This window comes from Orcinus orca, chromosome 13 (genome assembly GCF_937001465.1).
Source record: "Orcinus orca chromosome 13, mOrcOrc1.1, whole genome shotgun sequence".
In the NCBI taxonomy this organism is placed as follows: domain Eukaryota; kingdom Metazoa; phylum Chordata; class Mammalia; order Artiodactyla; family Delphinidae; genus Orcinus; species Orcinus orca.
In genome coordinates, this window is record NC_064571.1 from 43,051,795 (window position 1) to 43,075,824 (window position 24,030).

General features: G+C 36.1%; 1 protein-coding gene across 5 annotated transcripts in view; it reads left to right on the forward strand.

Annotated features, from left to right (window-relative positions):
- Positions 1-3,056: 3,056 nt before the first annotated feature.
- Positions 3,057-24,030, forward strand: part of FANCL (FA complementation group L) — a 78,620-nt gene continuing 57,646 nt past the window's right edge. For 2 of the 5 annotated variants that reach the window (XR_004477376.2, XM_004280668.3), the window contains exons 1-5: positions 3,063-3,192; positions 12,362-12,420; positions 14,429-14,489; positions 16,947-17,003; positions 22,074-22,174. Coding sequence is in view for 4 of the 5 variants with exons in the window: in XM_004280668.3 (XP_004280716.2) it covers positions 3,097-3,192; positions 12,362-12,420; positions 14,429-14,489; positions 16,947-17,003; positions 22,074-22,174 (374 nt within the window). In the remaining variant the exon portion in view is untranslated. Of the gene's footprint in view, positions 3,193-6,710; positions 6,747-10,775; positions 10,874-12,361; positions 12,421-14,428; positions 14,490-16,890; positions 17,004-22,073; positions 22,175-24,030 lie in introns of those variants that run through there. The other 3 variants (XM_033407269.2, XM_033407273.2, XM_033407272.2) reach the window with 3 other exon arrangements.

A 24,030-nucleotide genomic window follows, 5' to 3' on the forward strand; every position in this document is an offset into this window, starting at 1 on the left:
ATTTGAGAGTGACTGTCTTAGACTGGGCTACATGTAAACAGTGGTCCCAGCATACCACATATGAGTTGATGACAGTGAGATCCATCACTCAGCCTTGAACATCTGAGGAGAATGATTGACTCATTGAATTAAGAAGACCTTATATGATATCTCTCTTTGGTCTTTGATGGTTGGTTTCCTTATTACAGACTTTATCAATGTGGAATGCTCAATTACAAATTCCACTACCATGAATCAGTAGTTGAATTTGAATATCTTTTCCTTAGGGACCAAGATGATATCTAGCAATAAATTTTGTGAAAATTTCTAAATCTGTAAGTTAGTTATGAGGATTCAGAGGCAAGAAACCAACTGTTTGGCTGTTAACTACACAGTCCAGTGTATCGATGGTAGGGGGAGTGAGTGTAATAAAGATGGCTTGTCTGGACAAGGGTGCATGTCTATTCATGGAAGACTCAACTGATATTTAGGAAGTCTCCAGAAGCTTGTAAGTCCAGAAAGTCCTTTTTGAATAGGTGATATCAGGAAGCCAAAGACATTTAGGCTGTTAACCAAAAGCTCAGTGTAGTAAATTAGGACAGTAAGTGTTTTGGACTTCATTTCCCTAATGTAATGAGGATGCTGGAATATAAAATCGCCAAGGTTGCTTTCATGGAAAGACTTTAGCTCCTGAGGAACCTATTGGGCAAAATGTTCTTAGCCTCTTTCCTCACAATATGTGAATTAGGTAGAAAATGTTATGATTATATTCAGAAGAAATATATTATTTTGGTAAATCTATTATCAAACTATCAAAATCAAATTCTTGAAGCCCCACTGTTAGCATGAGTCATTAACACCTTTAGATTAACTTCTCCTGAGTTTCATGGTGGGAAGTCCATCTCTGCCATGATTTAATGGAAAGATTATTGAATCTAAAATTTAGAAGACTTGAGTTTAATCTTCATTGTACAAGTCACTATCTTGAGCAACTTATTTAATATCCCTGAATCTCAATTTAATTGCATACAAAATAGACATTATAAAAAATACATACCTAAAGAACACTGCCATCAAGACTAAATAAAATAAAATGTGGAAGCGCTTTACACATGTTGTTGTATTATTATTTTTTTTTAGAAGATGTTGGGGGTAGGAGTTTATTAATTTATTAATTTATTTTTGCTGTGTTGGGTCTTCGTTTCTGTGCGTGGGCTTTCTCTAGTTGTGGCAAGCGGGGGCCACTCTTCATCGCGGTGCGCGGGCCTCTCACTATCGCGGCCTCTCCTGTTGCGGAGCACAGGCTCCAGACGCACAGGCTCAGTAGTTGTGGCTCACGGGCCCAGTTGCTCCGCGGCATGTGGGATCCTCCCATACCAGGGCTCGAACCCGTGTCCCCTGCACTAGCTGGCAGATTCTCAACCGCTGAGCCACCAGGGAAGCCCTGTTGTATTATAATTTAAATAAATCCTATAAAGTCTATAATAGTGCTATAGAGTCTATTATGATATTGTAAATGGAAACCAATTCAAATATCTTGTGAAAAATTCCTTCATTCCTCTGAATTCTTGTAATACCTATTTGTAATTTGCCTATAGGACTAGTGGATATTTATTTTAGTAAATAGTTAATGAATACCAACACTGTACCAAGAAATATAGCAAGTGATTAGGGAGAGCAATAATTTTCAGCAGATAAGAAAGTTTTCCAAAAAAAGGTAGCCATTGAGAAGCTCTTTGAAGGAAGGGTAGAGGTTCCGTGGGGAATATGGTGGTGGGAAGTTTGAAATACTGGAAACAGCAGATGTCTTAAGTTGCAGAAAAGTTATAAAGTCCTTGAGGGCAGTGACTGTATGTCCTAATAATCTTTGTGTTGGTCCTATTGTTGTACAACCTTGACTTTATGCCCATCACAAAACACGTAGCCTGTCATCCTTAATAAATGAATTGCATAATTGAGTGGATGGTATGTCGTGCCTCTGAGGAGGTTCTCAAACTTCAGCCCGTGCATCGTTAACACCTGGAGGGCTGTTGTAGCACAGATGGTTGGGCCTCACTCCCAGAATTTGGGATTCCCTTGGTCTGAGACAGATGCGTGAAAATTTGCCTTTCTTAAAGTTCCCAGGTGATGCTAATGGTTCCAGGATCACATTCTGAAAACCACTGCATTATTGTATTTTTTTTTTTTTTTTTTTTCGGTACGCGGTCCTCTCCCGTTGCGGAGCACAGGCTCCGGATGCGCAGGCTCCACGGCATGTGGGATCTTCCCGGACCGGGGCATGAACCCGTGTCTCCTGCATCGGCAGGCGGACTCTCAACCACTGCGCCACCAGGGAAGCCCTGCATTATTGTAATTTATATTTAACCACTGAGGCAACATTCTTGTTTTTCCCTAAGCATCCAGAATACTCTTATAATTCTTGTCAAACTTAAAGAATCTTCAAGAAGTCTAACCCCGTTCTGAGGGCAATAAAAATGGTAGGGTGTATGTCTTATTTTTGCACAGCCTGCAGCCCCTTATAATGATGTTTTGCAAATACTTGGGTTCAAAAATGTAATGCACTATGATTGGAATCAAGTAACTGTGCAGTAAATATTAAGTTCTTTATTTAACCACCCCTTAGTAAAAGGAATGGATAATTACCATTCCTCAGTTAGAAATATGTTCAGGAAGTGTTGTCAAAGAAAAATTAACTTCGGTTCATTAAGTCCATCAGCAATTTTCCCTCCTGTTTTGCCTTGGATATTTGTGAGTGCAGTGCAGCAGAACTAAGTCTGGTGTTGACTTGAGTCTGGATTAATATACATATCCAAAAGGGTTCTTGGGACAATCAAGGCTAGTATGAGCTTGTTCGGTCAGAGCTGTGAACCTAAAAACAAGCTTCCCTCCTGCCTCCAGTTGGCGCCAATTCTGCCTCCCGCCAAGCCGCATCTATTCTGGCTGACCCTGAGCTCAGGTGTCCCGAGTAGCCTCAGACCTTCATTTCTGCCCGCGGAAGCCTCGAAGTTTCTTCCCGCCAATGGCACGGGTTTCCGCCTCCCTGCGCCCTAGGCGCAGGCAGGACTGCGCATGTGCGGGGCCCTGCGGCCGCTGGTGCGTTTCCGCGGACCGAGAGCCATGGCGGAGACGGAAGCGAGCTTGCTGCGCCAGTTCCCACTGCTTCTACCCCAGAACCGGGCGAAAACCGTGTATGAAGGATTCATTTCAGCTCAGGTACTCGCCCGGGTGTTGCTCTTTCGCTAGGAGAGCCTCCTTCTGGCGGCGCAGCCCCGGCCCTGAAGTCTGTGACCGGAGGGGTTAGGGGCTCGAGTTTGTGGGGATTGAGAGGGGCGGCCAGTAAGGACTCTTAGGAGACTAGAAGTTTGAGAACCGTGGGCCGTTGCTGGAAACCCGTTCCTGGCTGTCGCCTCCACGCCTGGGCCGGGGTCGCTGCCCGGGACAGGACGCTGGGAGGCCCGCGTACGCGCCCGGGCGGGGAGAGGACGGGGCGAAGGGCCACGCCCCCTCGTCCCCGCCACTCGCGGAGTTTTGCCTCGCTCCTAACTGTGTTTGTCCCACGTTTGAACTTTTGTTTTAATTGGTCAGTTTTTTGCTTGTCTTTATTCTAACATGCCCCACCCCCACGAAGGTTGGAGGCCATTCGGAGGGGAGTCTGCGCTCCCTCACTATATTCGTGTTTCCTGCAGAAGGAACGTTTTCGAGGAAAACCTGCTTTTGGCTCTCTGCCAAGTCCTGGTTACCGGGTCTCATCAGTTGGCGATGTTTTGTAGGAAATCTTGACAACAGTAGTAATTACCTTTGCTGATTCCAAGTGGCCTCTCTTGAGTTTATTACCCATAGTAAACACGTGTAGAGCTTTGAAGCTTACAAAGCGCTTTCCAAGTACAATATCTCACTTAATCCTCAGGCCTCGGAGGCAGAAAAATTTTTTAAAGAGTCATTATTCTCGTTTTATAGTTGAGTAAATCAAGGCATGGGAAAGTGGAGAGATTGTTACTTGTCCATGATTGCAACGGACTCCCTTAAACTCAGGCTATCTGATTCCACTCCTGGGTTTTCCCCCTCTACACTGCATCAAGCTACCTTAGGTGAGAATTTTGAGTATAGACTTTGCTTCCTGGCCATTACATTCAACATTGTGCCCTCTCCCTGAACAGCGCACTTACTTTTTGAGACTAGGGGCCATATTCTAGGAATTAACATGTGTTTTGAAGTTTCCTCAAAACACTTAGTAATCTCTCAAAAATATTGAGTGAATTATTAAATTCACATGTTAGATGAAAATTTTACCTACCCCTAAGAATATTAAGTGTAGAACGAATCCTAATACACTGATTAAGGAAAGGTTAAAGACCATACACTTGGACTTCATTTGTTTTCAGATTCATTGTGACTCTCACAGAAAGTAGAGGTTAAACGTCATTGTTACTTCTGGAATAAAGTTAATCCACGTTTTCCTTCCCCAATTGGAAGTATTGATCTTGAATTACCTAGTTGGAAACTTTCACAGCATTTAGAAAAATTGAAGAGATGATACTAAGTTCCATTTTTATCAGAACCATGTTATACCTAATTTTAGGCATTTTAAGGAAAGTATTTTGTATTATATGTCTGTATCTGCTAAAGCCTCTTAGAAAATATGTGTAGCCTTCAAAATTCAGATTAGATGAAATTATTTTATCCTGGCTATAGCTACAATTCTCATTTGTACTTGCTTTAAGCAGCTTGTTGAAATCCTAACCTAAAGATTTTATTTAACATTGTTTTGTTTTGGTGGAGCTGGTTTTGTCTAAAAATGTGTCTTGTATATAATTTCAAATTTATAGAAAAATAGCAAGGATGTAGGAAGAATTTGAGTATACTCTCTAAGGGGGTTCACCATTTTACATTTGCCCCTTTTGATTTATTATTCTGAGTCTGTGTATGTGGGTGGATGTGTACACACATTATTTCCTTGAACAGTTTCAGATTAAGTTGCAGACATAGTGTTCCTTTATTCCTGAATACTTAAGTGTATATTTCATGAGAACAAGGACATACCCATACATAACCACAATTGTCAAAATCAGGAAATTTAATCATCGTATGATACCATTACCTAATCTGGAGTCCAAATTCACATTTTGTTAATGTTGCAATTATACATTTTTTATACCCCTTCCCAGCCCCTAACCATCTGATGTAAAATCTCACATTACATTTAGTTGTCGTGTCTCTTTAATCTGGAATAGTTCCTTAGTCTTTCTTCGTTTTTCATGAACTTGACATTTTTTGGGTACATGTTGGTCATTAGGTAGAATGTCCCTCAATTTAGATTTGTCTGATGTTTCTTCATCATTAAATTCAGGTTATGCAATTTTGACAGATATGCCACAGAAAGAATATTGTATCCTTTTTAGGGAGCGAGATGTCAGCAGGTGTCATTATTGATGATGTTATCTCTGATCACCTGTTTAAGGTAGCATCTGCCAGATTTTCCTATTGTAATTATTAAGTACTTACAGGAAGCTACTCTGAGGCATCAAACCCCCACCTCCCCCACCCTGTTGTAGCAGCCGTTGACTCTTGTTTGAATCAGTTAATTGATGTTTGCCAATGATGATTTTCTAACTCTGTCATTTCTTCTATATTTGTTCATTGGCATTCTGTGATAAAGAGTGGCTTTCCCTTTACCATTTATATCAGGCTCATGGATTTTAAAAATAATTTATCTAATGGATTATAATCCTTACTTCCCTATTTGATATTTAAATTGTCCCAGATTTGGCCAGTGAGAGCACATTTTTATTGATATGTTTTTAACGATTTGCATTTTCCTATCAGCACTGTTTTAAAAGTGTCCTGTAAATACTGACATGTAGTGTTTTATCATCATTTTTTAGAACTTAATTTTAATTTGTAGTACCCCTGCACCTGGGAGTTATTTAATAGAATATTAAAATTTTTGCTCATGGAAGGTCTTTTTTCATTTTAATTTTGTCATTTCTAGTTTTATTGCATCATGATTAGACAGTGATGTTTATAAAACGTCAACTCTTTGTAACTTAATTGATCCTTTAATTTTAAATTTTATTTATTTGTTAGTGATCTGTGTGAATAAAAGTGTTTTCTCTATTATCGGGTTCTTTCTTTTCTCTTGAGTGAGCTTTGGTAGTCTGTTTCCTTCAATGACTTTTCATTTCATCTGAGTTTTTGAATTTATTGGTTTAAAAGTTGTTTTTAATATTCTCATTATCCTTTTAATGGCTTTAGGATCTTAATGATGCTCCCTATATTGGTTACCTTTTGCTGTATTCCACACCTTAGTGGCTTAAAACAACAAACATTCATTATCTCACCTTTTTTATGGATCAGGAATTTGGATGTGACTTAGCTGGATGTTCGTGGATAAGTGTTTCTCCTGAACTTGCAGTGAAGCTGTTGGCCAGGATGTTTCTTATCTAAAGACTTGACTAGAGCTGGAAAATTTGCTGCCAAGATTGCTCATTCACATAGCTATTGACTTCAGGCCTCAGTTTTTGACTTCTGCTAGAGTCCTCAGTTCCTCACCACATGGACCTCCATAGTGTTGTTTGACTGTCATTACAGCATGGCAGCTAGCTTTCCCTGAGTAAGTGATAAAACAGAGATCAAGCAGAAAGCTGCACAGTGCTTTTTCTCCCCCAGCCTCTAAAGTTACACATTTACTTCTGTTTTATGCCGTTTATTAGAGGCAAGTCTCAAATCCAGTCCATGTTCAAAAGGAGATGAGGCACCAACACTTAAAGGTAGAAGTATCAAAGAAATTATGAATATATTTTATAGATATCTCCTATGCCCATTCCTGATATTGGTATTTTGTGTCTTGTTTTTCCCTGATGCATCTGGATAGAGACCTATAAGTTTATTGATCTCTTCAGAGAACCTACTTTGATTTCATTGATTTTTCTCTGTTATTTTTCTGTTTCTGTTTCATTGATTCCTGATCTTAAATTTCCTAATTTGTTTGGGTGGAAGATTAGGTCATTGATAATGAGACCTTTTTCTTTTATAATGTAGATGTTCAGTGCTATATGTTTTCTTTCAAGCATTGCTTTAGCTGTATCACACAAATTTTGGTATATTTTCTTTTTTTTTTTTTTACAGTTCAAAATACTTATTAATATCTTCTTTGACCTATAGGTTACTTAGAAGAACAATATATCTCTTAATATTTGAGGATTTTCCAGATATCTTTTTGATATTGATTTATAATTTAGTCCCAGTATAATTCGTATGATTTGAATTCTTTTAAATTTATTGGAACTTATTTTATGGCCTAGAGTATGGTCTATTTTGGTAAATGTTCTGTGCATACTTGAAGAGAATGTATATTATGCTGCTCTTGGGTAGAGTGTTCTATAAATGTCAGGTCAAATTGGTTCATAACACAATTCAAGTTTTCTATATACTTACTGATTTTCTGTCTATTTGTTCAGTTAATGAAAGCGGGTGTTGAAATTTCCACCTACATTAGTCCCCCTTTACCTGCAGGGGATATATTATTCCAAGGCCCCAGTAGATGCCTGAAACTGTGGATAGTACCAAATCCTATATGTACTATGTTTTTTCCTATATATTCATACCTATGATAAAGTTCAATTTATAAATTAGGCACAGTAAAAGAATATCTACATTGCCAGTGTCACTACTCTTGCGTTTTGGGGTCATTATTAACTAAAAGAAGGGTTACTTGAATACAAGCACTTAGATAGTAGGACAGTGGATCTTATAACCGAGACAGCTATTAAGTGACTAACAGGCCGATACCCTGGACAGAGTGATTCACATCCTGGGTGGGATGGAGTGTAGCAGCGTGAGATTCCATCATACTACTCAGAATGATGCCCAATTTACGACTTAAAAATTGTTTGTTTCTGGAATTTTTCATCTAATATTTTCAGTTGACCACAAGTGACTGAAACTGCAGAAAGTGAGACTGTGGATAAGGGGGGGGCTACTTTATAATATTTTTTTTCAATTTCTACTTTAATTTCTGTCAGTTCTTCCTTCATATATTTTGAAGTTTTTTAGGTACATAAACTTTTAGGATTGTAAGCACTCTTGCTGAACTGACTCCTTTATGATTCTGAAATGGTCCTTTTTATCCTTGGTAATAATCTTTGGAATCTTGGAATTTATATTTTTTGATACTAATGTAGTGACTCCAGCTTTTTTTTTTTGATTAGTGTGGCATGGTTTATCTTCTTCCATTCTTTATTTTATGCTTATTTGTGTCTTCATATTTAAAGGGGATTTCTTCTGGGCCTTGCTTTTTTATCCAATCTGATAATCATTGCTTTTTACTTGGGGGTTGTTTAATTAACCCTTTACATTTAATGTGACTCTTGATATGGTTGGGCTTAAATCTAGTATCTGCCTGTTTGTTTTGTATGTGTTCCATGTGTTTTTATTTATTTTTTATATTTTCCCTATTTTCTGCATTTTACATTAATTGAGTTTTATAATTTTGTTTTATCTCCTCTGTCAGCTTATTACCTGTTTTGTTTTATTTTTTCCGTAAGTAGTTGCTATATTTTGTCTCTCTTTTTGGTGTTTGCTCTAGGGTTTACAATATGCATCTTGAATTTATCATAATCTACTTTCAAGTATACCTCTTCCCTTATGGTGTAAGAATCTTACAGTAGTTTACTTGTATTTCTAATCTCCTGGTTTTGTGCTGTTGTTGCCATATATTTTATTTCTGTTTATCTTATAACCTTCCCAATACAGTATTAATTCTCTTTTAAGCAGCTGATTAGCTTTTCTTTTTAATTAATAGACTTTTATTTTTTAAGAACAGTGTAGAGTTACAGAAGAGTTGAACAGATGGTAAGGAGAGTTCCCATGTACCATCTCCTTCCCCACACAAACACAGTTTGTCCTATTATTAACATATTAGTATGGTACATTGTTACAATGAATGAACTAATATTGGTACATTATTATTAACTCAGGTCTGTACTTTATTCATATTAACTTTGCTTTTACCTAATAACTTTTTTTCTGTTCTGGGTTCCCATCCAAGATACCATGTTATTATGTCTCTTTAGGCTTCTCTTAGCTGTCATGGTTTCCTTGTTTTTGCTGACTCTGACTTCTTTATGATTATGAAATGACCTGCTTCATTGAGGAATACTAGTCAAGTATATTGTAGGATACTACTCTACTAGGATTTGTCTGATGTATTTCTCATGAATAGGCTGGGGTTATGTGTTTTTGAGAGGAACATCACAGAGTTTAAGTACCATTTCATCACATCATATTAAGGGTACACATTGTCAATATGATTTATGACTGTTGATATTAACCTTGATCACTTGGCTGAAGTTGGGTTTGTCAGGTTTCTCTACTGGGAAGTTACTCTTTTTCCCCCCTTTCCGTACTGTACTCTTTGGAAGGAAGTCACTATGCGCAGCCCTAACTAAGGAGTGGGGAATTATGCTCCCCCCTTTCAGGTGGAGTATCTACGTACAGTTGACCCTTGAACAATGCAAGGGTTGGGGTGCCAACCCTCATGTGCTCGAAAATCGACATATCACTTTACAATCCGCTCTCTGTATCCATGGTTCTGCTTCTGTGGATTCAGCCAACTGCAGACGTATAGTACTACAGTATGTATTTATTGTAAAAAAAAAAAAAATCCATGTATAAGTGGAACTGCCTAGTTCAAACCCATGTTGTTCAAGGGTCAACTTAATTTATCTGGAGTTCTTCTGTATGGGAGATTCATTTCTCCATTAATTCAGTCATATCAGTATGGACGTATGGATATTTTACATTTTGAGTTATATTCCAATACTACTTTATTTGTTGCTCAAGTTGTTCCAGCTTTGGCACAGTCAGTTATCCTTTAAAGAGATTTTAAAAAATAAGAAAAAAGGTCTTTTATATTTACCTGTATATTTACTGTTTCTGATACTCTTGTATATCCAGATTTTTCACCTTGTTTCATTTACTTTCTTCCTGAAGTTGTTCCTTTAACATTTCTTGTAGTGCATGTCTGCTAGTGATGAATTCTTTCAGTTGTTTTCTGTCTCAAAAAATTGTTGATTTGGCCTTTTGAAAGATACTTTCACTGGGTATAAAGTTCTAGGTTGACTGTTTTTATTTTAGTGCTTTAGCAATGTTGCTTTGCTGTCTTACATTATTATGTATGAGAAATCTCCTTTTTATCTTTGTTTCAGGAGTTGTGGCACATGGGCTCAGTAATTGTGGCTCGCGGGCTCTAGAGCGCAGGCTCAGTAGTTGTGGCGCACGGGCTTAGTTGCTCCGCGGCATGTGGCATCTTCCCAGACCAGGATCGAACCCGTGTCCCCTGCAGTGGCAGGTGGATTCTTAACCACTGTGCCACCAGGGAAGTCCCAGTAGCTTAGTATTGATGGAGACATTATCTTTGTGTCTGTGAACGATTGCAATAGTTTATTAAATTCCTCATTCAAGAATACCCTCTTTTGTCTGCAAAGTGCAGTTTACTTTATGGATGAGTTTTTTTGGTAGTGTTGAAGGAGGAGTTGAGTGTTTTTATTTTGTTACAGAAGATCCTAAGTCTACCATGTTGGTACTTTTTCCTCCTAACACCCAGTTTCCAAAGGATATCTCTTTTACCATCTTCTTCTCCTACATTTCTTATCGAAGATGAGATCCTTGACTTTTAATAAGTCCCCTCCCTGTAATTAGTGCTCTGATTTACCAGAAGTGTTTATTATTATTATTTGCACATAGTCCAGTCCCCTCTTCTGTCTTCCATGCATTTTTTTTTTCCCTGAATCCCCTAGCTCTCTAAAAGGACTTGATGTGGGGGCCCCAGGGTGGAAACCACTGGAGCCCCAGGGTGGAAGACACTGGAAAGTGGTTTAAATTTTTCTTCTTAGAGGTAATTTTGAAGTTTATGGTATTCTCTTTCTTCTGATTCTGCCGAAGACATGGGATTTTTGTGGTTCTGTTTGTTCTTAATTTTGATGTATATAGTTTTTTGGAATGATATGTAGAGAGATTCAGATTTAGGCAACTGTCAGTACTTTTGTTCCCTGTAAGTCTGGAAAATCTGCTTCATGAGAGCAATTAACATTTTTTCTATGGTTTAACTAAAAAAAGATAATTTTGGACATTTTCTTGAATCAGAAAAGTATTATGGCATGTGACATGGCATTTGCCCTTTTAAAATGGTTGGATTTTGCAAATAAGGGACTTTGGAATTTTATTCTTTCACATAACAGATCAGTAGAGTAGTTTTACTATTTTTCATGTAAATTTTGAATTCCAGATTGTTCTTACACCTATGTGTGGGATGTCTGTAAAGTTAGGTTAAAGTTACTACATAATACCTTTTAGCGCTTTAATGAAATAGTGAATTATTGTTACTTGACCTTTTGAAAAGGTCAGTAGTACATTTTGTTTCATTTTTTTAAAGGACATTTGAATGTAATGAAAGTCAGAACTGCAATATTACCATGAAAGTAAAGGTTATGGGGTACATTTAATTGTGTTCCTCTATTTTTGAAACTGCTTTGAGGGAGACTGCTAAAATTCTCGTGGTAATTGTTTTTCAAGAATTTTATTACTCTTTTTCATTTTATACTGTTGGAGTAAAAGATTATATTTCTGTTTGTCTTTTTCTGCTTACCTTTGCTCAGACTTCATGTGTCTTATCCTATTTAAGGTACAAAGTTTAAGCTGCTTACCCATTCACTTTCTCAAGAAAGTAAAACTGAATATATTTCTCAGAGAACTGTCCTTCTTTCCTTGGAAAGATTCTTGAGTAAAATTTGGTCTTTTCAAATGTATAGTTAATGAATATTTAAATTAAAATAACTTAATATTTTAGGGGTTTTATTAAAGTTCTGCGAGTGTAGGAGAATTAAACATACTCTGATTTATGAAAATATTTCTGTCTATATATTTAGATTATTTAAATATATTTTCTCTTTATTGAACTCTGGAAAATTACAAATATGAAGCCTATAATTATTATATATTTATGATTTTTTCTTCTGTATTCAAAGCAATTTGAAGGATTTTTATTTCCTAAGAAATAACGTTTAAATTTCTTCTTTATGTCTACATTAACAATTTCTTAGTATTTCTTATTTATGTGAGTAACTTTTTCTTTAAAAACAAAATCCTGTCTTAGTGTTTTGATTACCCAACAATCACAAAGTTTCTGACAGACATTTTTGAGTTATTGTCCCTCAAATGCACTATTCTGTTGCTTATATTTTAGCAAGTATTTGGATAAAGTTGATACCTTTTAGAAAATAAAGGAAAATGTTGCCTTTTTTATGTGATTCTGTTTGACTTCTCTTTAAGTGAAAGATGAAATCAACCTTCTTTTTTGAATGAACCTTCTTAATGTTTCCCACAGGGAAGAGATTTCCATCTTAAAATATTGCTGCCCAAAGATTTACAACTGAGGAATGCAAGGTGATGTGGTGTTTTGTTATATATTGTACATGCATCTTGGTGGGATGAGCAGTCGTTAATCTGGTATAAGCTGATTCTAGTCATCAGAGTTCTGCCTAAAATGCTTATTAATCAGTTAACCAGAAGCATTTCTGATTTTTCCACATCAGTGTGCTTTGTAAATGATTTTCCCTGGTGTTGAAGTGTTTTTCAATGGTAACACATTCTCTAATTTATTTATTTTTTAGTTAAAGCAGTGAACAACAAGTGAGAATATTTGGAGAATACAAAAGAATTAGAAAACTTTGTTTCCAGCTTTTGACTGATGTTAATTATGTGTATGTTCAGTCGTGGGAAGACCCCCAGTTCGGTCCTGATAGAAATTAGGTGTCAACATGGGCTGTTGGTATGGACAGCCCTTCAAGGAATGTCAAGAGACAAGATTAGAAATTTAGGATTTAGGTAGCACCTAAACTCTCTTTTCTGCTCCAGAATATCTGAGGGTAGGAAGGGAGGAAGAATCCAGAGACAGTTAGTAGAACTGACAGGATTTTGTGACTGGTTAGAAGTGGCAGGTAAGACAGAAAGAGGAGTGGAGGATCCTTTTCAAGTTCCTAACTCGGATCACTAAGCTAGAGAAGAGATAACAGATGGAAGAAGTAGAAGAGGAGTTGTTTTAAGACATATCAGATGTTAAATATCAAGAGGAGATTTTTAGTAGGTAGTAGTGGTTTGGTGTGGAACTTGAGCATGAAACTTGGAATGGAGACGTATGTAGAAGTCACAGTAGGCGTAGGATTTGGGGCCATGAGTATGGATAGACTTTCTAGTGCCTGCATGGATAGAGTGAGAAGAGAAAGCCAGTGACAGAATCTTGAGGGCATAGCAGTGTTTAAAGGACTGGTAAATAAAGAGGACCTTGGAAGAAAACAAAGGATTGACCAGAGAAGTAATAGGAAAACCTCAACAGTTGTCTCTGAAGCCAAAGAAAGAGAGGCTTAGAAGGGGAATGGTTAACAGTGCTGACTGTTGCAAAGGGATCAGGTTAGATTGCATAGGTTTCATGTAGTGGTTGAAGCCAGCTTTTATTGGGGTTTTGGGAGTGGGTAAGTGGGTAGAAAGGAAATGTAAACAGTACAAACTACTTTGAAAAACAGGAGTGGCCAGAGAAGGGTGTGTAGTCAAGGAGGAGTTATAATTATGTGGTTTTTTTAAAAAATAAGATTTGCTTGAACAAGTTAATATTACGGAGGAAAAAAAAACTAGCAGAAAATAAGTTAAGGATACCACAGTAAAGGGATAATTAGTGAATTGATGCGATTGAATTGGTGGGAAGGGGTGGAAAGCACATTTGATGAAGGGGTTTCCCGTGGGCTGTTGAATGAACTACTCTGCCTCTATGATAGGAGATAGCAGTGGAAATGAGGGTTAGCAGACCAAAAATGGAGGGTCATGATGGTTTGAAAAGATCATGGTTGGGAAAACTCTGAGGGGCTTTCTACTTCTAGGTAAGTAAAGGCAATTCCTAGAAGAGTCACTTACCTAGTAACATTGAGAGTGCAACTGAGGTGAGCCAGTAGATAGATGAACATTAACTTATCACTACTTACACAATTAAAAGTATGTCCTTAATCTGGAATTGAAAGAAGAATAGATTGCTACATATGCTTTCGCAAATACAAGTTCTGTATATTATGATCAAAACTGTTGTTTTTATTTAACCTCTCTTGGAGAAGAATCCAATTCAAGAAAACTTTGCTTTGGATATGTTAAAATTTTTTTTAAAAAGTACTGTTTTGTTTGCATGTTGTTTGCTGATTGCAGTTATTTATATTTTGAATAAAATTAGTACCGACAGTTGGAAGACATGATTTTCAACAGTACCCGTGATAAAAATTTTATTAACTTGTCAGCATTATCTTTATGTCATTCTTTTCTATGTATGTACATGTTTGAGTTAGCATACAAATAAGTTTTTTCTTTTAATTCTGAACAATGAATAAACCATGTTGTTCCATTAAAATTTTAGATTACTATGTAGTTGGCAGCTGAAAGCAATACTTAATGGATATCATCATGTAGTGCAACAGGTAAGTCCTTTAAAAGGTTTGTTTTAAGCGAGGGTAAGAAGTTACTAAATATACTCTATTTTAAAGACCTATTTTGCAGACTGTTACAACTGGTTTAGTAGTTGCTGAATTCTGTAGGTTTCACCTCTATCTAGCAAATATTTTAAGGATCCATATTTTATATAAAATGTTTCCTGTCTTAGAATCCTCAGCACATCTCCAGCCAGCATTTGTGTCGAAACTTTATTTCCATCCTTGAGGCTTTAGGGTCTTCAAATGCATACACCCTATCCACCTGAATAGTGGTGGTACCAAAAAATCCCAGGACCCATTTAGGAGTTGAAGGATATCTGTGGCAAAAGTGCGATTGTAGTTCAAGATTAGCAACAGAAAAGGTGAAATGGAAATCACTTAGGATCATGCGTGCATATGTAATGAGAGTAGATGTAAAGGCGGCATAGGTGAGATATAGGCAGGATTTATTTAGTTATTCTTTATTTTTAAAAAATTTTATAACTGTAAGTTTGCACTTTTCACATCCTTCACCCACCATCCACCTCTCCATCCCAGTTCAGTTATTCTTAATGTTTACGTTCCTCTACCTGAAAATTCCTTTAAAGATTTTTGTTTGTTTCTCTAATCAATTACTGAAGGAACTGAAAATAATGAAATGCCTCTTGTAGGAAAATAAATGGAAGTAGAACTGCCTTTCTTTTAATGCTTTATTCATTTGTGTGTTTTTCCTGATTTCCTATACTTTCTCTCTTAAAGCAGGTTATTATCTATGAAACTGACAATGACAGTTACTCTCACTTAAAGCAGTACTGAACCACAAAGAAATATAGGAAATAAACTATTTGTAGAATGTAGGCTGTCACTGCTGGCAGTATAATTACAGCAGATTTTTAATGGGATGTTTACATTATTTCTCTCTATTTTCTCTTCACCACCCCTTCCCCATCCACTGAGACTATATTGTATACTAAAGTTTAAGAAATGAATCTAATGAAATATCTAAATAGCTTGAAGAAAAACTGTTAATGAAGACTAATAATAATAATAAATTCTATAACAGTTTTTCTCCACCAATTCGCCAAGAGAATTCCTAGAAAAAGTTCTAATTACTTATCTCCTACCTGCCCTCCAGTTGGTCGTGTAGAACCCAGTATTAGTTTCAGTCTTTGTTTTATTCCAAAGTCCAGTTCAATGTTACTATTCTTTCCTTGTATCATTTTTAACTTTATTAAATATGGGTTGGGGGTGGTCAGCAATTTTTTTCTGTGAAGGACTGGATAGTAAATTTTTCAGGTTTTGTGGACCCTTAAGATCTCTGTCATAACTACTCTACTGTGCCCTTGTAGCACCAAAGCAGCCTCGACAAGAGGTAAATGAATAGGTGTGGTTGCATTTCATTATGACTCTGTTTACAAAAACAGCTATTGGGCTGGATTTAGCCTCTGAGCTGTAGTTTGCACACTTTGGTATAATTTATTATTCCTCTCTAGTAAACTACAAGGGAAATATTGTATAGAAGAAGGGAGAGTCAAAGACTTGTTCTACAAACATGTGCCCACACAAAGCTGTGTTAAGATGTGAATCATGTGTCTCATGTATTGTTGAAATATCTTCGATTATTATTTTTCTCATGTAAAGACAGAAATTTACATATCCACTTCAGAACTGTGTGGTGGTAGTGCAGTGCATCAGAAAAAGTAACAAAAATAACATTTTGATTTCAAGCAGAGAAATGATGTAGAGATTTGTCTAAGAAAGCAATTTTAAATGAGAATTTTTTTTGCTTTCTTTAATTCTATAATAATTTTAAGAATCAAAGATTTTTAGGAAATGAAGCCATGACACTTTAATTCATTATACTTCAGAAGTTATTTCCTTTTTGCCATTTTATTGTAACTGTTCTACCTTATTGAAAGATTGACTCTTTTTGAAAGAATACGGGTTAATTGTGAAAGGACAAAATTAACAATTATAGGTAGTCTTTATTAAGGTAAAGGAAAAAAATTAAAATAGACAGTTTTATTGAGTAGTTGTTAATTCATTGCTCTGACTAGATTCTTTTAATTGTATAGATTTCCTGATTTTTATATTTTATGCTCCTCTTAACACTCCATTCGTACTTTTTTTTTTTGGTAAATAGTGCTGTGGTTTGCTAGATTGCTAAACTTGACAATAGTCAGTGCTGAAGAAATAGAGGAATGTGTGAGATTTTAAGTGACATTCTTACATAATTCAGTATATCTCACCAAAATAGATTTGAGGGCTTTAATTACTCTTTCAGAATGAAATTGGTAGGAATAATAGGGTTGATGACCAATACTTCAATTCTTATACTTTTAAGATATAGATATAGCTAATACTTTTTTTTCCCATATTCACATGGACTTGGATTTTATTTCCATTTCAGCACGTGGAGTATTCATTGTACACATGAAATTAATTGGAAATGTTGTTTTGATCTAGAGAATGCAGCACTCTCCTGATCTAACGAGCTTTTTAGTGGAGTTGAAGATGGTTTTGGTAAGAATTTGTTTCCTAACACTGTCACCATATGCTGTAAATCTTGAATGTTTTGTAATTCCTTTAAAAACCAAATGATTAGAACTTAAAACTTCTCAACTCCCAATCATTAATGTCTTATTTTACTCTGTGCATAAATGCAGATGGTACTTTTCTGAAAGTAAAGGAGTAGGAGTAGAACTTATGTGTAAGAACCAATTTGATTGTATCCTAAACTGGGCACACTTGACACTAGTCTTGCACAGGTGGTGAAGAAATAAAATGTACTTCTGGTCTGTTAGAGAATGTCACATCTACAGAGAGATTAAAAAGTCACACATAAAGATATAATACAATGTATAAATAATTTTGTATACAACTACAGATTTCTGAAAAATTTGTTAGGCTTCATTCCATATATACAGTTACATATGATAATTGATTATTCAGTTAACTATACATAAAATACTTGATTAACAGAAGAGGGAAGACTACAGGAAATACCCACGGGCCCATGACCTAACTTCAGAGTTTTGCCAATCGTATTTCTTCCCCTGCTCTTTTAGGAGAAAGGGACTGGAGCATTTTAAAAGAAACCCTGGATGTTGTAACCATTTCTCCATAATATGTCAGATTATACGTCTAACACTTAAGTGTTTTTTTGTCTGTTTTAAAATATGCTGTTATAATGCCAATAAAGTTAGTGCTAATTCTTTATAGCTGCTGTTTGTATCAGTAGGCAAACACAGTCCACACATTATATTTAGTTGATATGTCTCTTAAGTTTCTTAATTACTTCCTATAGCAGCGTCTCCTCTTCCCCTCACCATTTTTTTTTCTTCTTCTCGTGCCATCTACTCATTGAAAAGCCAGATTATGTGTCCTATAAAATTTCCTGCATTCTGGATTTGGTTTATTAGATATTCATGGCGTCTTTTAACATATTCTTCTACCTTTTTTGTAATCTGGCAGTTAGATCTAAGGGTCTCCACAGAATTGGGTTCATTTGCTCTGGTAAGAATACTTTGTGCTCTGTACTTCTCACCCTGCATCAGGAGGTACATGGTGTCTGATAGTTCCTCCTTTAGAGGAGATAAGATTGATCAGTAGGTTTAGATCCATCTAATATAAAGTTTCCCATCAGCCTATCACCTACTGATTTTAGCTTCCAATGACAGTCATTGACTACATCCACTATTTCATTAGGGATTGCAAATGGTGATTTTTAAAAATCCATCATCTACATTTATTAGCTGAAAATCTTTTACAGAGAAGAATTTCCCTTCATCAGTTATTTGGTTAATTTGAGGCATAACTTATACTGGAGAGATAGGATAAATGCTTGTTTCTTTTTCCTTTTTTTAAAAAGCCAATTTTTAGAATAATCAGTTGGTGCCTAGCAACTCGAAACTAATGCTTTTTTTTAAAAATATTATTATGAACCTGTGAGTTTTTTAATATTTTATTAACTTTAGTCCATTGCAGTCATTATTCAGTGCTTAAACTGTACCGTTTTTGGTCAGTGTAAGCCCCTTCATGTTGGCTCCTGAGTTCTTGTAACACAACCCAAGCTTTGCTTTATGACACCATTTGCCCCAGTTTCATTAAGTCATCCTATTTTTCCGAAGAGCTATGGTTTTTTTTTGTAGGAAATGGTATTTGAATGCCACAGTTTCAAAACTGGAGTGTTCATTGGTATTAATTCTAGGCCTTTTCAGTGGACAAAGCCTGAAAAAAATGCTTTTTTAGAAAGAAAACAATCATGAGTTCATTTCAAAATTTTCATTTCAAATTTGGCATAGGGATTTTACTTCTTTGACTTTATGCTTTTATCTCTTTTTAATCTGAAAATTTTCATTTCGAATATTAACATAGTCATTTTATTATGTTTTTACTTGTATGTTTCACTTACGCTTTTCCCATATCTATAAAATATTTCTTTATATTTGTTTTACAAAATTACAGTACCAATATATAGCTACTAACAACTGAAAGCAGTTTGATATTTCTTTGTGGTTCTTTTTTGAGGCTTTCTTATTGTTAGGAGCAGCTGCCACATATTCAGAGCTTATTTACTTGCTAGATTTGTCTTGAGTCCTTTTTTTAATCCTCATAACAACCCGCTGAGGTGGAGCTTTGGTGAAAAGTTTGGGATCAAAATAAAGAGTATAAAAAAAAATCAGATTCTAAAGTTTAAATTTTGACTAATAAATTTGTAAACCCTAATTAATAAGGATTATCAACATTCATTATCAATTTCGTCAAAGGCCACAACAGGATAACCTTAAAAAATGTAAGGTGAAGAAGTGAAGCGTATTTTGGTTTACATCTCCTTGACATTGAACAAGCTTGAAAAGTTCCTTTTGTCTTTTTATCATAATTTTGATAACCTGTACAAATAGGACGAAGGCAGTGATCCCCAACCTTTTTGGCACCAGGGACTGGTCTTGTGGAGGACAATTTTTCCATGAAGCTGGGGGGTGGGGGGGTGGGGGAGATGGGGGGATGGTTCAGGCGGTAATGCGAGCCATGGGGAGCCGCAGATGAAGCCTTGCTCACTTCCCCCTCCGCTCACCTCCTGCTGTGCATCACCTCCTGCTGTGTGGCCCTGTTCCTAACAGGCCTCAGACCAGTCCACGGCCTGGGGGTTGGGGATCCCTGGAGTAAGGGAACCAGAGTAAAAACTGTATATACTGTGGCTCATTGCTACTGAAGCTAACGTTAAGCTCTATCGGTCATTTAATTTTGAAGAAATACTCATTAGTTTAAAATAATTGGAGATTGATCTCCAATTCACAGTATTCTATTTAGTACATTTGTTATTGCATTTCTGAGTAAAATGAGATCCTATACTTTACCTTTCTGAAGAAATTGTGGACAGAGTTGGTGATACTATTGCACATTTATGGCACTGTACCTAAAAATGTAAGAATTTGTAGTTTATTGGGTTGTATTGTTAGTAATAAGGTTCATTTAATATAATCACTGGTGAAAGTATTGAGAATGTTGCCCAAATGAAATCAGTAGGTGTTGATCTTATTTCAGGAAATTTTGTTAAATCTCTCATGGAGTTTCCTAGTAATAACTAGGCGTATAGTAGGAGCTTGTACATATCTGATAAATGAACAGTTGTTTTTTTGTGGTATGCGGGCCTCCCACTGTTGTGGCCTCTCCCGTTGCGGAGCACAGGCTCTGGACGCACAGGCTCAGCGGCCATGGCTCATGGGCCCAGCCGCTCCATGGCATGTGGGATCTTCCCGGACCGGGGCACGAACCCGCGCGTCCCCTGCATCGGCAGGCGGACTCTAAACCACTGCGCCACCAGGGAAGCTCTGAACAGTTGTTTTAAAAGAACTCAACAGGGTAAATTATTTTATTCCTTTTTTATGGCTGAGTCACTGAGTGCCTAAGGCCTCAAAACTTGGAAATGTTTAAAATTAGGAATTAAAACCTGTTTGTAAGGCCTGTGTTCTTTCTACTATGTACCTTTGCTTCCTTGTCCACAAAGAACACTTTGCTTCTCTGCCTTTGCCCTTTTCTCTGTTACAGTTCTAAAATAGGAATAACTTGTCTGACCCAAGGTAGAAGGCAGAGTTTACAAATGTCATATACCTAGATTAAAGTACATTTTTATTATTATCCAAGTTTATTTTTAACCTTCAGTATACGTGAATAGTAGTAATTAATATTTTTGAAATAAAAAAATTTGCAAATAAATACTGTATAGCTATTACATCTGTAAGTCCAGGAACAATATTGACATTAGTAGTAGTATTTGTAACAGGATAATCTTAATAGTACAAATTTATTTCTGTGGACCATCAGGCTATCTATATACAGCATTAGGTATTTAGTTTATAAAAATGCAGTGTACTTTTTGTCTTGTGGGAGCTTCCCTTCTAATTGACATTGACGTTCTGGGCTTTACAAACCTGCTTTCACAGTTTGGTTTGTTTGCTTGTTTTTATCCTAAAGCAGATTTAGAACTCTATTAAAGTAGTTTCAGTAAACAGACCTGATTTTGAAACGCTGTTTTGTAAAAATCTATTCTTTCTAGTGTTACCTCAATTTAATTGTCTCCTATCCTTGTTTTTAAAAAAAAAAAGGATAAGGACTAATAAATATATACTTAAATAAAAATTTAAACTTATTATTAGGGTTACCAGAAGTATTTATAATTTTTATACTTCTTCCCATCTGGTTTTGTTATTTATTATATCTGGTCTTTAATTTCTTTATTGGTTTTTATTAATTAATTTCTGGTTTTATTATTTCTTTTTATAATAACCTTTTGATAATCCAGACCATATGAACATCTGTATAGATACATTTATTTTTACTTTCCAAATAAGATATTTGTCTAGGTTAGCACCTTTGAAATAACTGGTAATTTTCAGCCTCAGCAACTCTAGTGATATTTGTATTGCTTGTAAAAATGTAAATTTTAGTTTTGTTTGGGGGAACATAAACCATCTTAAAGATATCATAGGTGGGCTTAGCAGGGAAAGGAGCTGTGATCTAGCCAGATAGGTGACAAAACACTTAGCTGGTCTGGGAGTAATACAGCATGTAAGTCAGTGAAAGAAATTAACAGGTATATATTTATTGTGATAATGAAGGGTTTTTGTAAGAATGTGATTCACAAAGGTGTGCAAATGTATCAGTCTAGGCAATATACATAGAGTTCAGGCTTTTCTTTAAAGGTACATGTTTCTTTATATCAACAGGAGTAGAAAAATAGTGAAGCCTTGAGAATGAGGAGGTTTTGTGTGTGTGTGTGTGTGTGTGTGTGTGTGTGTGTGTGTGTGTGTGAATTTTTTTCATCTCTGATAGGCGTAATAGTCTAGGAGAACATGAGAGTCTTAAGTTTGTATGGTGTAATAATTGACAGTTTTACATGACCTTCAGTACAGTCCTTTACCCTTTTCATGTCTTTTTTTATGAGAAGGGGAATCATTCAGCTGGATTTTCCATAAAAATAATGGATACTTTAGTTAGGCTCAAAGATTACAGAATTGTGTTTCGTAATCAGGTACTAATAATTCATTGTGTAGCATTCCGAAGCTGATTCAAGTTTTTTCTTTTAAACAGGAAGTTGCTTTAAAGAATAAAAAAGAGCTGTATGTACTACCTCCTCCTCCCCAGTTCTACTCAAGCCTTATTGAAGAGATAGGAACTCTTGGTTGGGATAAGTATGTCCATTTTAAAATGTTTTAGAAATGCCTTTCTCTTATGCATTTCAATTTAAGATATGTGCAGTTTTAGCAATTTATTTTGCACTGTTTTTAGTCAAAAGTGTCATGTAGTTAGAGTATCTGATCCTTATTGTGGCTGTGAATTAAAGGTGTATCATCATAAAAAAATTGACCTACAAGGTAGCATTCTAAATATAATTTGGAAAAAAATAACATTTTTATGTACACAGTAAATTAAGATGTTACCATATTTTCACTGAACATATAACGTTATTTTCTTTTTTTAGTTTTAGTGAGATATAATTGACAAAATTTTTACATACTTAAAGTGTGATGATTTGATATACCTATACATTGTGAAAGGATTGCCACAATTGTATTAATTAACATTCATCACCTCACATATTTGCCTTTTTTTCTGACAGTTTTTTTGTGTTGGTTTTCTTGTTGCTATTTTATGGAAGGGAGAATTTTAGGAACTTCTGACTGCCATTTTCACTGACATCACCCAATATTTAGTTTTATGTCTGTTATCTTGCTGTATGTTTTCTATATTTGTCTCATGTATTTTGTGTTTTATTTCTTCATCTGCCTTTATTTGAATTAATCACAATTTTTATTATATTTTTCTTTCTATTAACTTGTTAGGTTTTTTTTAATTATTTTAGAGGTTACCTCAGAGATTACAACATACACATAGCAAAATATACATTGTTATCTTTACCAATTTTCTTATATTGCGAGGATCTAAAACTCTTGAATGCATTTTCTCCACTTTGTTGTGTTGTTGTTATAATGCATTTTAATTCTATATTTAAATTTGACAAACATTATTATTGTTTTTAAAGTCAGTATTATACACACACAATTATTTCTCCCAGTGTTCTTCATTCCTTCCTTACTGCATTTCTATCCTGTCTAGAGTATTTTTCCTCCTGACTAAAGAATTCCCTTTAATGTTTGTTTATTGAGATAAAATTGACACAGAACATTATATTAGTTTCAGATGTACAACATACTGATTCAATATATGTATGTATTATGAAATAATTACCACAAGAAGTCTAGTTAACATGCATAAGTACACAGTTACATATTTTTTTCTTGTGATGAGAACGTTGAAGATTTATTCTCCTAGCAGCTTTCACATATACAATCCAGTTGACCCTTGAGCGTCACGGGGTCTTATATGCAGATTTTTTTTCAATAAATATGTACTACAGTACTATCTGATCTGCCGTTGGTTTAATGTGTGGATGTGGAACTGCAGATATGGAGGGTCAACTGTGAAGTTATAGGTGGATTTTCGACTGTGTTGGGGGTTGGTGCACCTAACTGCCATGTTGTTCACGTCAGCTGTTCAATATTGTTAGCTGTAGTCACCATGCTGTACATTACACTCCCACTAATTATTTTCTGACTGGAAGTTTGTGCCTGTTGACCTCTTCCACTCATTTCACCCACCCTCCACACCCATCTCTGGCAACCCCCAATCTTTTCTCTGTATTTATGAATTCAGTTTTTTGCTTGTTTTTTTTGCGGTACGCGGGCCTCTCACTGTTGTGGCCTCTCCCGTTGCGGAGCACAGGCTCCGGACGCGCAGGCTCAGCGGCCATGGCTCACGGGCCCAGCCGCTCCGCGGCATGTGGGGTCCTCCCGGACTGGGGCACGAACCCGTGTCCCCTGCATTGGCAGGCAGACTCTCAACCACTGCGCCACCAGGGGAACCCTATGAATTCAGTTTTTTAGGGTATGTTCTTAGATGCCACATTATAAGTGAGATCATACAGTGTTTGTCTTTTTCTGTCTGACTTATTTCACTTAGCATAATGCCCATTATAGGTCATCCAGGT